The sequence below is a fragment of the Dendropsophus ebraccatus genome, chromosome 2 (genome assembly GCF_027789765.1).
Source record: "Dendropsophus ebraccatus isolate aDenEbr1 chromosome 2, aDenEbr1.pat, whole genome shotgun sequence".
NCBI classification, from domain to species: Eukaryota; Metazoa; Chordata; class Amphibia; order Anura; family Hylidae; genus Dendropsophus; species Dendropsophus ebraccatus.
This window is the reverse complement of record NC_091455.1, coordinates 4446156-4460127: the sequence shown is the minus strand read 5'-3', so window position 1 is coordinate 4460127 and position 13972 is coordinate 4446156. Positions and strand designations below refer to the sequence as shown.

General features: G+C 51.6%; 1 protein-coding gene across 3 annotated transcripts in view; it reads left to right on the top strand.

Annotated features, from left to right (window-relative positions):
• LOC138784254 (multiple epidermal growth factor-like domains protein 6) overlaps positions 1-13532 on the top strand; it is a 47132-nt gene extending 33600 nt beyond the window's left edge. For all 3 annotated transcript variants that reach the window (XM_069959768.1, XM_069959769.1, XM_069959767.1), the window contains 6 exons: positions 4345-4440; positions 4740-4835; positions 5067-5168; positions 7907-8012; positions 12595-12711; positions 12796-13532. In XM_069959768.1, the coding sequence (XP_069815869.1) occupies positions 4345-4440; positions 4740-4835; positions 5067-5168; positions 7907-8012; positions 12595-12711; positions 12796-12874 (596 nt within the window). In that variant the 3' untranslated portion in view covers positions 12875-13532. The remainder of the gene's footprint in view (positions 1-4344; positions 4441-4739; positions 4836-5066; positions 5169-7906; positions 8013-12594; positions 12712-12795) is intronic.
• Positions 13533-13972: the final 440 nt, after the last annotated feature.

Genomic DNA, 13972 nt, shown 5'->3' with positions numbered 1-13972 from the left:
GATACTGTGCTGACTACGGGGTATGGGGGGGATACTGTGCTGACTACAGGTTGTAGGGTGGGATACTGTGCTGACTACAGAGTATGAGGGGGGGGATACTGTGCTGACTACAGGGTGTAGGGGGGGATACTGTGCTGACTACGGGGTATGAGGGGGGGATACTATGCTGACTACAGGGTATGGGGGGGATACTGTGCTGACTACAGGGTATGGGGGGGGGATACTGTGCTGACTACGGGGTATGGGGGGGATACTGTGCTGACTGCGGGGTATGAGGGGGGGATACTGTGCTGACTACGGGGTATGAGGGGGGATACTGTGCTGACTACGAGGTATGGGGGGGGATACTGTGCTGACTACGGGGTATGGGGGGGATACTGTGCTGACTACAGAGTATGAGGGGGGATACTGTGCTGACTACAGGGTGTAGGGGGGGATACTGTGCTGACTACAGAGTATGAGGGGGGGATACTGTGCTGACTACAGGGTGTAGGGGGGGATACTGTGCTGACTACAGGGTATGAGGGGGGGATACTGTGCTGACTACAGGGTGTAGGGGGGGATACTGTGCTGACTACGGGGTATGGGGGGGGATACTGTGCTGACTACAGGGTGTAGGGGGGGATACTGTGCTGACTACAGGGTATGAGGGGGGGATACTGTGCTGACTACAGAGTATGAGGGGGGATAGTCTGCTAACTGTGGGGTATGGGGGGGATACTGTGCTGACTACGGGGTATGAGGGGGGGATACTGTGCTGACTACGGGGTATGAGGGGGGGGATACTGTGCTGACTATGGGGTATGAGGGGGGATACTGTGCTGACTACGGGGTATGAGGGGGGGATACTGTGCTGACTACAGGGTGTAGGGGGGGATACTGTGCTGACTACAGGGTGTAGGGGGGGATACTGTGCTGACTACAGGGTATGGGGGGGATACTGTGCTGACTACGGGGTATGGGGGGGATACTGTGCTGACTGCGGGGTATGAGGGGGGATACTGTGCCGACTATGGGGTATGAGGGGGGGATACTGTGCCGACTATGGTGTATGGGGGGGGATAGTGTGCTTACTATGGGGTATGAGGGGGGATACTGTGCTGACTACGGGGTATGAGGGGGGGATACTGTGCTGACTACGGGGTATGAGGGGGGATACTGTGCTGACTACGGGGTATGAGGGGGGGATACTGTGCTGATTACGGGGTATGGGGGGGATACTGTGCTGACTACAGGGTGTAGGGGGGGATACTGTGCTGACTATGGGGTATGAGGGGGGATACTGTGCTGACTACAGGGTATGAGAGGGGATACTGAGCTGACTACAGGGTATGAGGAGGGGATATTGTGGAGACTACGGGGTATGAGGGGGGGTATACTGTAATGACTACGGGGTATGAGGGGAGGATACTGTGCTGACTACAGGGTATGGGGGGGATACTGTGCTGACTACAGAGTATGAGGGGGGATAGTGTGCTAACTATGGGGTATGGGGGGGATACTGTGCTGACTACGGGGTATGAGGGGGGATACTGTGCTGACTACGGGGTATGAGGGGGGATACTGTGCTGACTACGGGGTATGAGGGGGGGATACTGTGCTGACTACAGGGTGTAGGGGGGGATACTGTGCTGACTACAGGGTATGAGGGGGGGATACTGTGCTGACTACGGGGTATGAGGGGGGATACTGTGCTGACTACGGGGTATGGGGGGGATACTGTGCTGACTACGGGGTATGGGGGGGATACTGTGCTGACTGCGGGGTATGAGGGGGGATACTGTGCCGACTATGGTGTATGGGGGGGGGATAGTGTGCTTACTGTGGGGTATGAGGGGGGGATACTGTGCTGACTACGGGGTATGAGGGGGGATACTGTGCTGACTACGGGGTATGAGGGGGGGATACTGTGCTGACTACGGGGTATGAGGGGGGGATACTGTGCTGACTACAGGGTGTAGGGGGGGATACTGTGCTGACTACGGGGTATGAGGGGGGGATACTGTGCTGACTACAGGGTATGAGGGGGGATACTGAGCTGACTACGGGGTATGAGGGGGGGGATACTGTGCTGACTTCAGGGTATGAGGAGGGGATATTGTGGAGACTACGGGGTATGAGGGGGGGATACTGTGCTGACTGCGGGGTATGAGGGGGGATACTGTGCCGACTATGGTGTATGGGGGGGGGGATAGTGTGCTTACTGTGGGGTATGAGGGGGGGATACTGTGCTGACTACGGGGTATGAGGGGGGATACTGTGCTGACTACGGGGTATGAGGGGGGGATACTGTGCTGACTACGGGGTATGAGGGGGGGGGATACTGTGCTGACTACAGGGTGTAGGGGGGGATACTGTGCTGACTACGGGGTATGAGGGGGGGATACTGTGCTGACTACAGGGTATGAGGGGGGATACTGTGCTGACTACGGGGTATGAGGGGGGGGATACTGTGCTGACTACAGGGTATGAGGAGGGGATATTGTGGAGACTACGGGGTATGAGGGGGGGATACTGTGCTGACTACAGGGTATGAGGGGGGGATACTGTAATGACTACGGGGTATGAGGGGGGGATACTGTGCTGACTACAGGGTGTAGGGGGGGATACTGTGCTGACTGCGGGGTATGAGGGGGGATACTGTGCTGACTACAGGGTATGAGGGGAGGATACTGTGCTGACTACAGGGTATGGGGGGGATACTGTGCTGACTGCGGGGTATGAGGGGGGATACTGTGCTGACTACGGGGTATGAGGGGGGGGATACTGTGCTGACTTCAGGGTATGAGGAGGGGATATTGTGGAGACTACGGGGTATGAGGGGGGGATACTGTGCTGACTACAGGGTATGAGGGGGGATACTGAGCTGACTACGGGGTATGAGGGGGGGGATACTGTGCTGACTACAGGGTATGAGGAGGGGATATTGTGGAGACTACGGGGTATGAGGGGGGGATACTGTGCTGACTACAGGGTATGAGGGGGGGATACTGTAATGACTACGGGGTATGAGGGGGGGATACTGTGCTGACTACAGGGTGTAGGGGGGGATACTGTGCTGACTGCGGGGTATGAGGGGGGATACTGTGCTGACTACAGGGTATGAGGGGAGGATACTGTGCTGACTACAGGGTATGGGGGGGATACTGTGCTGACTGCGGGGTATGAGGGGGGATACTGTGCTGACTACGGGGTATGAGGGGGGGATACTGTGCTGACTACAGGGTGTAGGGGGGGATACTGTGCTGACTACAGGGTGTAGGGGGGGATACTGTGCTGACTACAGGGTATGGGGGGGATACTTTGCTGACTACGGGGTATGGGGGGGGGATACTGTGCTGACTACGGGGTATGGGGGGGATACTGTGCTGACTGCGGGGTATGAGGGGGGATACTGTGCCGACTATGGGGTATGAGGGGGGGATACTGTGCCGACTATGGTGTATGGGGGGGGGATAGTGTGCTTACTATGGGGTATGAGGGGGGATACTGAGCTGACTACGGGGTATGAGGGGGGGATACTGTGCTGACTACGGGGTATGAGGGGGGATACTGTGCTGACTACGGGGTATGAGGGGGGGATACTGTGCTGACTACGGGGTATAAGGGGGGGGATACTGTGCTGACTACAGGGTGTAGGGGGGGATACTGTGCTGACTACGGGGTATGAGGGGGGGGATACTGTGCTGACTACAGGGTATGGGGGGGGGATATTGTGGAGACTACGGGGTATGAGGGGGGTATACTGTAATGACTACGGGGTATGAGGGGAGGATACTGTGCTGACTACAGGGTATGGGGGGGATACTGTGCTGACTGCGGGGTATGAGGGGGGATACTGTGCTGACTATGGGGTATGAGGGGGGGATACTGTGCCGACTATGGTGTATGGGGGGGGATAGTGTGCTTACTATGGGGTATGAGGGGGGATACTGTGCTGACTACGGGGTATGAGGTGAGATACTGTGCTGACTACGGGGTATGAGGGGGGGATAGTGTGCTAACTATGGGGTATGAGGGGGGGATAGTGTGCTAACTGTGGGGTATGAGAGGGGGTATACTGTGCCGACTACGGTGTATGAGGGGGGGACAGTGTCCTTACTATGGGGTATGAGAGGGGGTATACTGTGCTGACTACGGGGTGTAAGGGGGATACTGTGCTAACTATGAGGTATGAAGGGGGGGATACTGTGCCGACTATGGTGTATGGGGGGGGGATACTGTGATGACTATGGGGTATGGGGGGGGATAACAAGCTGACAACAGTCGGGAAGTATAATGTGCAGTGATGGATGGGAGTGACCTCTGACCCTGACACGTGATTACGCCACTTCTCTCTTACAGCCGTGTGTGAGCTGCCGTGCGGTAATGGTGGACGGTGCATTGCCCCGGATACCTGCCAGTGCCCATCAGGATACAGCGGAGAACAATGTCTGACACGTATGTGGAGATCATTACATAGGAGAACATGCACTGCAGACGTCGACGTGTTTCTAATGTCCGACCTTCTTATTCATGGCATCAGTAACACATGTACAGTAAGGGAGTGGGCGTCCATCTGCCGCTTATACCTCATGCCATGAATAAGAAAGCTGATCACCTGAAATGCGTCGGTGTTTGCATTGCCTCTCTACCTCAGTATGGTGTATATTCATGGATACGGTTGTAGCTGGATACTTGTATGTGACCCGTCCAGGAGTCCTCCTGCTTTACACTGCCGACCTGTTTCTTCTCCGCAGCGCTCTGCTCTCCGTCCTGCCAGAACCAAGGGAAATGCATTGACGTCAACAAGTGTGTGTGCCCCAGCGGGTGGCTGGGTGCCCGCTGCCAGATAGGTGAGGACTACCGTGTAATGACCCTGCAGAGCTGCATTCATCATTCTGCCGGCTGCTGTTAGAAACAGTCAGGAAGCGTGAGGATAGATTCCAGCAGGAAGATCACAGCTCTGGCCCCGCTGAAAGGTCGCTTCCTAGGGGGCGCTATTTGTGAGGAGTGGGGCACAGGGGGGTGGTAGAAGCCCTGCAGGCTGGGGATGTTCCACACTCATGGCTGCCATCTTCTTCCAGAACCGATTCACTGTGAGAAGCCGTGTCAGAATGGCGGACGGTGCTCAGGATACAATGTGTGTCGCTGCCCCACCGGGTTCCTGGGGCCGCAGTGTGAGGCAGGTGAGTATACAGACATCAGCCGTAAATATATATATATATATATATATATATATACATACCAGGGTCATACACCCACCTCCCATCTACTGCTATATACACCCAGACATGACTATATATATATATATATATATACATATACATATATGCGATACCCTGGCCCCTAGGGGCCACTCTGCAGTATAGATGGTGCTAACAGGCAGGAACCGGGGCAGCTGTAGGATAATGTGGTCACGGTGTAGGCACGAGGGTGCTACAGCTGGATACCGGGCTCCTGACCATGCGGGAATACTGGGCGTACAATTCTTCGTTGTCCTTAGTCAGGGCACCAATTATCACACCAATGCCAAGGTTCAGAAACAACGGTAGTTGTATATTTATTGTAACGGTGGTAACTAGTAGTAACAGTCTCTCCGGATGCAACCGGGAATAAGGCAATCTTGAGTAAAGCAGAGTAATGGGTGATGCTGCAATAGGCTGTGAGAGTAGCGTGCTGAATGATGGGAGTAGTAGTGAAATTGAAGTTGAGATGCTGGGTGGAATGAGACTTGACTGAAATACTTGCTGTTGATGATTAGAGAAGATGATGATGAGAGGAACTGAAGAATGACTGAAGAATCGACACCCAGATGAGAATCCTGAGACTTGGGACAGGAACACAGCCAGCGGACTGGAGCAGCAGAGCACATGCAGGCCTCTCTCTTAGCAGGGAGAGAGGACAAACACACAACCTATTCCCTTGATGGAAGGGGATAGACTGAGGTAGCACAGGAAGTCACATGGTAACCCCAGCCAAAAGCTCGATGACCATTGGAGTTACCATGGAAGCAGGGCACAGTCACGTGCCAGCCAGCCATTGCATCATCACACCACTAGGCATATACAGAGAAATATACATGAGAAGTACCATACTTGAACACTAGGAGGCGACATAATACCATTAGGCACTGATACCTGAATACACATGCAATAAATTAATGAAATAGCAGACCTGAATACTGAGAAGGGTGACACAATACACACAGTTTGCAGTGGACCATAGCTTTCCAGAACAGAACTAGATTCAGTGAGTGCATTAGAGATCAGTGAGTGTATTAGAGATGAGTATGTAAGTGTATTAGAGATGAGTATGTCAGTGTATTAGAGATCAGTATGTGAGTGTATTAGAGATCAGTATGTCAGTGTATTAGAGATTAGTATGTGAGTGTATTAGAGATCAGTATGTGAGTGTATTAGAGATCAGTGAGTGTATTAGAGATGAGTATGTGAGTGTATTAGAGATCAGTATGTGAGTGTATTAGAGATCAGTGAGTGTATTAGAGATGAGTATGTGAGTGTATTAGAGATCAGTATGTGAGTGTATTAGAGATGAGTATGTGAGTGTATTAGAGATTAGTATGTGAGTGTATTAGAGATTAGTATGTGAGTGTATTAGAGATGAGTATGTGAGTGTATTAGAGATCAGTGAGTGTATTAGAGATGAGTATGTGAATGTATTAGAGATCAGTATGTGAGTGTATTAGAGATCAGTGAGTGTATTAGAGATGAGTATGTAAGTGTATTAGAGATGAGTATGTGAGTGTATTAGAGATGAGTATGTGAGTGTATTAGAGATGAGTATGTGAGTGTATTAAAGATGAGTATGTGAGTGTATTAGAGATGAGTATGTGAGTGTATTAGAGATGAGTATGTGAGTGTATTAGAGATGAGTATGTGAGTGTATTAGAGATGAGTATGTGAGTGTATTAGAGATCAGTATGTGAGTGTATTAGAGATCAGTTTGTGAGTGTATTAGAGATCAGTATGTGAGTGTATTAGAGATCAGTTTGTGAGTGTATTAAAGATCAGTTTGTGAGTGTATTAGAGATGAGTATGTGAGTGTATTAGAGATCAGTGAGTGTATTAGAGATGAGTATGTGAGTGTATTAGAGATCAGTATGTGAGTGTATTAGAGATGAGTATGTGAGTGTATTAGAGATTAGTATGTGAGTGTATTAGAGATTAGTATGTGAGTGTATTAGAGATGAGTATGTGAGTGTATTAGAGATCAGTGAGTGTATTAGAGATGAGTATGTGAATGTATTAGAGATCAGTATGTGAGTGTATTAGAGATCAGTGAGTGTATTAGAGATGAGTATGTAAGTGTATTAGAGATGAGTATGTGAGTGTATTAGAGATGAGTATGTGAGTGTATTAGAGATGAGTATGTGAGTGTATTAGAGATGAGTATGTGAGTGTATTAAAGATGAGTATGTGAGTGTATTAGAGATGAGTATGTGAGTGTATTAGAGATGAGTATGTGAGTGTATTAGAGATGAGTATGTGAGTGTATTAGAGATCAGTATGTGAGTGTATTAGAGATCAGTTTGTGAGTGTATTAGAGATCAGTATGTGAGTGTATTAGAGATCAGTTTGTGAGTGTATTAAAGATCAGTTTGTGAGTGTATTAGAGATGAGTATGTGAGTGTATTAGAGATCAGTGAGTGTATTAGAGATCAGTATGTGAGTGTATTAGAGATCAGTATGTGAGTGTATTAGAGATCAGTATGTGAGTGTATTAGAGATCAGTGAGTGTATTAGAGATGAGTATGTGAGAGTATTAGAGATGAGTATGTGAGTGTATTAGAGATCAGTATGTGAGTGTATTAGAGATCAGTATGTGAGTGTATTAGAGATCAGTATGTGAGTGTATTAGAGATCAGTATGTGAGTGTGACCCCTTTGTGATGTTGTCTCCTCTAGTGGTGACGGAGCCGTGTGTGCCCCCCTGCCAGCACGGAGGAACCTGCAAGCCCTTCAATAAGTGTGAGTGTGCGGCCGGCACTGCTGGACATCGCTGCGAGAAGCTGTAAGTGACAGGGGGGTAGGGTCTGAGGAGAGGTGGGGGGTCCGGGGAGATGGGGGGTCCGGGGAGACAGGGGAGCTTCGATGAGAGGTGGAGTCTGAGGAGAGGTGAGGTCCGGTGAGAGGTGGAGTCTGAGGAGAGGTGAGGTCCGGTGAGAGGTGGAGTCTGAGGAGAGGTGGGGTTTGGGGAGAGGTGAGGTCTGAGGAGAGGTGGAGTCTGAGGAGAGGTGGGGTTTGGGGAGAGGTGAGGTCTGAGGAGAGGTGGAGTCTGAGGAGAGGTGGGGTCTGGGGAGAGGTGAGGTCTGAGGAGAGGTGGGGTCTGGGGAGAGGTGGGGTCTGAGGAGAGGTGGGGTCTGAGGAGAGGTGGGGTCTGGGGAGAGGTGGGGGTTCGGGGAGAGGTGGGGGTCCAGGGAGAGGTGGGGGTCCGGGGAGAGGTGGGGTCCAGTGAGAAGTGGGGTCCGGGGAGAGGTGGGGTCCGGTGAGAGGTGGGGTCCCGGGAGAGGTGGGGTCTGGGGAGAGGTGGGGTCCGGGGAGAGGTGGGGTTCCGGGGAGAGGTGGGGGCCTGGGGAGAGATGGGGAAGATGGGGATCCAGGAAGAGGTCGGAGCCCGAGGAGAGGTGGGGGGTCCTGGGAGAGGTGAGGTCCGAGGAGAGATGGGGTCTGAGGAGAGGTGGGGGTTCGGGGAGAGGTGGGGTCCGGGGAGAGGTGGGGGTCCGGGGAGAAGTGGGGGTCCGGGGAGAGGTGGGGTCCGACGAGAGGTGGGTGTTCCGGGAGAGGTGGGGGTTCCGGGAGAGGTGGGGGTTCCGGGAGAGGTGGGGGTTCGGGGAGAGGTGGGGTCCGGGAAGAAGTGGGGGTCCGGGGAGAGTGGGGGTCCGGGAAGAGGTGGGGTCCAGGGAGAGGTGGGGGTTCCGGGAGAGGTGGGGTCCGAGGAGAGATGGGGTTCGGGGGAGGTGGTGGCCCAGGGAGAGGTGAGGTCCGGGGAGAGGTGGGGTCCGAGGTGAGGTGAGGTCCGAGGAGAGGTGGGGTCCGGGGAGAGGTGAGGTCCGGGGAGAGGTGGGGTCTGAGGAGAGGTGAGGTCTGGGGAGAGATGGGGTCCGGGGAGAGGTGAGGTCCGGGGAGAGGTGGGGTCTGAGGAGAGGTCTGGGGAGAGGAGGGGTCCGGGGAGAGGTGGTGTCCGAGGAGAGGTGGGGTCTGAGGAGAGGTGAGGTCTGGGGAGAGGTGGGGTCCGGGGAGAGGTGGGGTCTGAGGAGAGGTGAGGTCCGGTGAGAGGTGGAGTCTGAGGAGAGGTGAGGTCTGGTGAGAGGTGGAGTCTGAGGAGAGGTGGGGTCTGGGGAGAGGTGGGGTCTGAGGAGAGGTGGGGTCTGGGGAGAGGTGGGGTCTGAGGAGAGGTGGGGTCTGGGGAGAGGTGGGGTCTGGGGAGAGATGGGGTCTGAGGAGAGGTGGGGTCTGAGGAGAGGTGGGGGTTCGGGGAGAGATGGGGTCCGGGGAGAGGTGGGGTTCGGGGAGAGGTGGGGACCGGTGAGAGGTGGGGTCCGGGGAGAGGTGGGGTCCGAGGAGAGGTGGGGTCTGAGGAGAGGTGGGGTCTGAGGAGAGGTGGGGTTCGGGGAGAGGTGGGGTCCTGTGAGAGGTGGGGTTCGGGGAGAGGTGGAGTCCGGGGAGAGGTGGGGTCCAAGGAGAGGTGGGGTCTGAGGAGAGGTGGGGTTCGGGGAGAGGTGGGGGCTCAGGGAGAGGTGGGGGTTCGGGGAGAGGTGGGCTCAGGGAGAGGTGGGGGTTCGGGGAGAGGTGGGGGCTCAGGGAGAGGTGGGGGTTCGGGGAGAGGTGGGGTCCGAGGAGAGGTGGGGTCTGAGGAGAGGTGGGGTTTGGGGAGAGGTGGGGGTTCGGGGAGAGGTGGGGGCCCTCCCCCATGTGTGTAGAGTTTTTTCATCAGTACCAGATAAAGTTGAATCCCCAATAAAATGCTGGACAATTCTCGCGTCTGTCACTACTGATTATGGGGGTATAATATGGCCTAAGGGGGATGAACTGGCCATCCAAGACCATAATATACCCGGGGTATAATCCATCCTAGGCCACAATATACCCGGGTATAATCCATCCTAGGCCACAATATACCCGGGTATAATCCATCCTAGGCCATAATTTACCCGGGTATAATCCATCCTAGGCCATAATTTACCCGGGTATAATCCATCCTAGACCATAATATACCTGGGTATAATCCATCCTAGACCATAATATACCTGGGTATAATCCATCCTAGGCCATTATATGCCCGGTAATAATCCATCCTAGACCATAATATACCGCAGTATAATCCATCCTAGGCCACAATATACCCGGGTATAATCCATCCTAGCCCATAATATACCCGGGAATAATCCATCCTAGACCATAATATACCTGGGTATAATCCATCCTAGACCATAATATACCCGGGTATAATCCATCGTAGCCCATAATATACCGGAGTATAATCCATCCTAGACCATAATATACCGGAGTATAATCCATCCTAGACCATAATATATCCGGGTATAATCCATCCTAGACCATAATATACCCGGGTATAATCCATCCTAGCCCATAATATACCGGAGTATAATCCATCCTAGACCATAATATACCGGAGTATAATCCATCCTAGACCATAATATACCGGAGTATAATCCATCCTAGACCATAATATACCTGGGTATAATCCATCCTAGACCATAATATACCCGTGTATAATCCATCCTAGCCCATAATATACCCGGGTATAATCCATCCTAGCCCATAATATACCCGGGTATAATCCATCCTAGACCATAATATATCCGGGTATAATCCATCCTAGACCATAATATACCCGGGTATAATCCATCCTAGACCATAATATACCCGGGTATAATCCATCCTAGACCATAATATACCCGTGTATAATCCATCCTAGACCATAATATACCCGGGTATAATCCATCCTAGACCATAATATACCCGTGTATAATCCATCCTAGACCATAATATACCCGGCTATAATCCATCCTAGACCATAATATACCCGGGTATAATCCATCCTAGGCCATAATTTACCCGGGTATAATCTATCCTAGACCATAATATACCTGGGTATAATCCATCCTAGACCATAATATACCGGAGTATAATCCATCCTAGGCCATAATATGCCCGGTAATAATCCATCCTAGACCATAATATACCGCAGTATAATCCATCCTAGGCCACAATATACCCGGGTATAATCCATCCTAGGCCACAATATACCCGGGTATAATCCATCCTAGGCCATAATATGCCCGGGAATAATCCATCCTAGACCATAATATACCGGAGTATAATCCATCCTAGACCATAATATACCTGGGTATAATCCATCCTAGACCATAATATACCTGGGTATAATCCATCCTAGACCATAATATACCCGGGTATAATCCATCCTAGCCCATAATATACCGGAGTATAATCCATCCTAGACCATAATATACCGGAGTATAATCCATCCTAGACCATAATATATCCGGGTATAATCCATCCTAGACCATAATATATCCGGGTATAATCCATCCTAGACCATAATATACCCGGGTATAATCCATCCTAGCCCATAATATACCGGAGTATAATCCATCCTAGACCATAATATACCGGAGTATAATCCATCCTAGACCATAATATACCTGGGTATAATCCATCCTAGACCATAATATACCCGTGTATAATCCATCCTAGCCCATAATATACCCGGGTATAATCCATCCTAGCCCATAATATACCCGGGTATAATCCATCCTAGACCATAATATATCCGGGTATAATCCATCCTAGACCATAATATACCCGGGTATAATCCATCCTAGACCATAATATACCCGTGTATAATCCATCCTAGACCATAATATACCTGGGTATAATCCATCCTAGACCATAATATACCCGGCTATAATCCATCCTAGACCATAATATACAGTACCTGGAGTATAATCCATCCTAGACCATAATATACCGAGGTATAATCCATCCTAGACCATAATATATCCGGGTATAATCCATCCTAGGCCATAATATGCCCCGTGTTTAGCCTGGACTGTGGGGTACTCAGGCCTGTTACACCGGTGTAATAGATTTCAGCCCTGTACAGTTCTGTGATGTCATGTATCATGCACCTGTACAGTCATGTGATGTCATATATCATGCGCTGTACAGTCCTGTGATGTCATATATCATGCCCTGTACAGTCCTGTTATGTCATGTATCATGCGCTGTACAGTCCTGTGATGTCATATATCATGCGCTGTACAGTCCTGTGATGTCATATATCATACACTCTACAGTCCTGTGATGTCATATATCATGCACTCTACCGTCCTGTGATGTCATATATCATGCACTGTACAGTCCTGTGATGTCATATATCATGCACTGTACAGTCCTGTGATGTCATATATCATGCACTCTACCATCCTGTGATGTCATATATCATGCACTGTACAGTCCTGTGATGTCATATATCATGCACTCTACCGTCCTGTGATGTCATACGTCATGTGATTATGTCAGTGTTGATATCATTCACCTTTCTGCAGGACTTGTCCAATTGTGACAACAAAGCTGAGCACAGCCCGGGCCGTCCGCCAGGGGGTGAGAGAAAGCTACGTGGAGCGCTGCGGACCATTAGGAACCCAGCTCTGCACCAAGTACAGGTAGAGTATGACTGACGGGAGGCAGCTCCGCCATCACTGCTGTTACTTTACAATCTAACTAATCTCCCATATGTCCCCTGACAGAATAAACCAGGTCCGGGTCTATGTCCAGGCCTATGTGGTCGGCTACAAAATCCAGTGTCCAACCAAGAGCAGACTATGATGGGCAAGAGGAAATCCAGGACCGACTACTCATTACTGCCCGCATCAACCCTATCCCTGCTCCTATCAGTCCTGTCACTGCCCTCATCAGTCTGGTCCCCATTAGTCCTGCCCCTATCAGTCCTGTGCCGGCCTCCGTCAGTCTTGTCCCTGCCGCCATCAGTCCTGCCCCTGCCCCCATCAGTCCTGTACCTGCCCCATCAGTCCTGTCCCTGCCCCCATCAGTCCTGTCCCTGCCCCCATTGGTCCTGTCCCTGCCCCCATCAGTCCTGTCCCTGCCCCCATCAGTCCTATCCCTGCCCCCATCAGTCCTGTCCTTGCCCCCATCAATTCTGTCCCTGCCCTCGCCAGTCCTTTCCCTGCCCCATCAGTCCTGTCCCCGCCCCCATCAGTCCTGTCCCTGCCCCCATCAGTCCTGTCCCTGCCCCCATCAGTTCTGTCCCTGCCCTCGCCAGTCCTGTCCCTGCCCCATCAGTCCTGTCCCTGCCCCCATCAGTTCTGTCCCTGCCCTCGCCAGTCCTGTCCTTGCCCCATCAGTCCTGTCCCTGGCCCCATCAGTCCTGTCCCTGCCCTTGCTAGTCCTTTCCCTGCTCAGATCAGCCATCACCGTTACATATTCCCTCTTGTCACATAGACGCTCTTTTCCCCATTGGCAGGACTGGACTTTATACATATTATATATTTCTATTCTATATATTTTTTATACTTTTGTAATAAAGTTCTCACATATTTATCACCTGCAGCTTTATTGGCTTTGTACAGTAATATGATTCTCCTGCGGGTAGGGGGTTAGTACTGTGGATAATCTACCGAGTGGTTACCCACCCCAGAACAGAGAAAACATGGAGGCCACCTCAGGACCTCTCCTGTGCCAGGATTTCTGGATATGTACCTTAGGCTGCTTCTACCTGGTGCCGCGTCGCACTATGGTGAGTAAATGGGGTCACACCCAAAAGTGGCAGCAACTGTGACGCGAGAGTCACAAAGAGTCCAAGGCTTGGGAGCCGCAATGTGACCCAACTGACTGAGCTCAGGTGAGACGACATGATCCACGCAAAGACCTGCATGGCCTGCGACCTGTGACCAGTGACCTGCATGG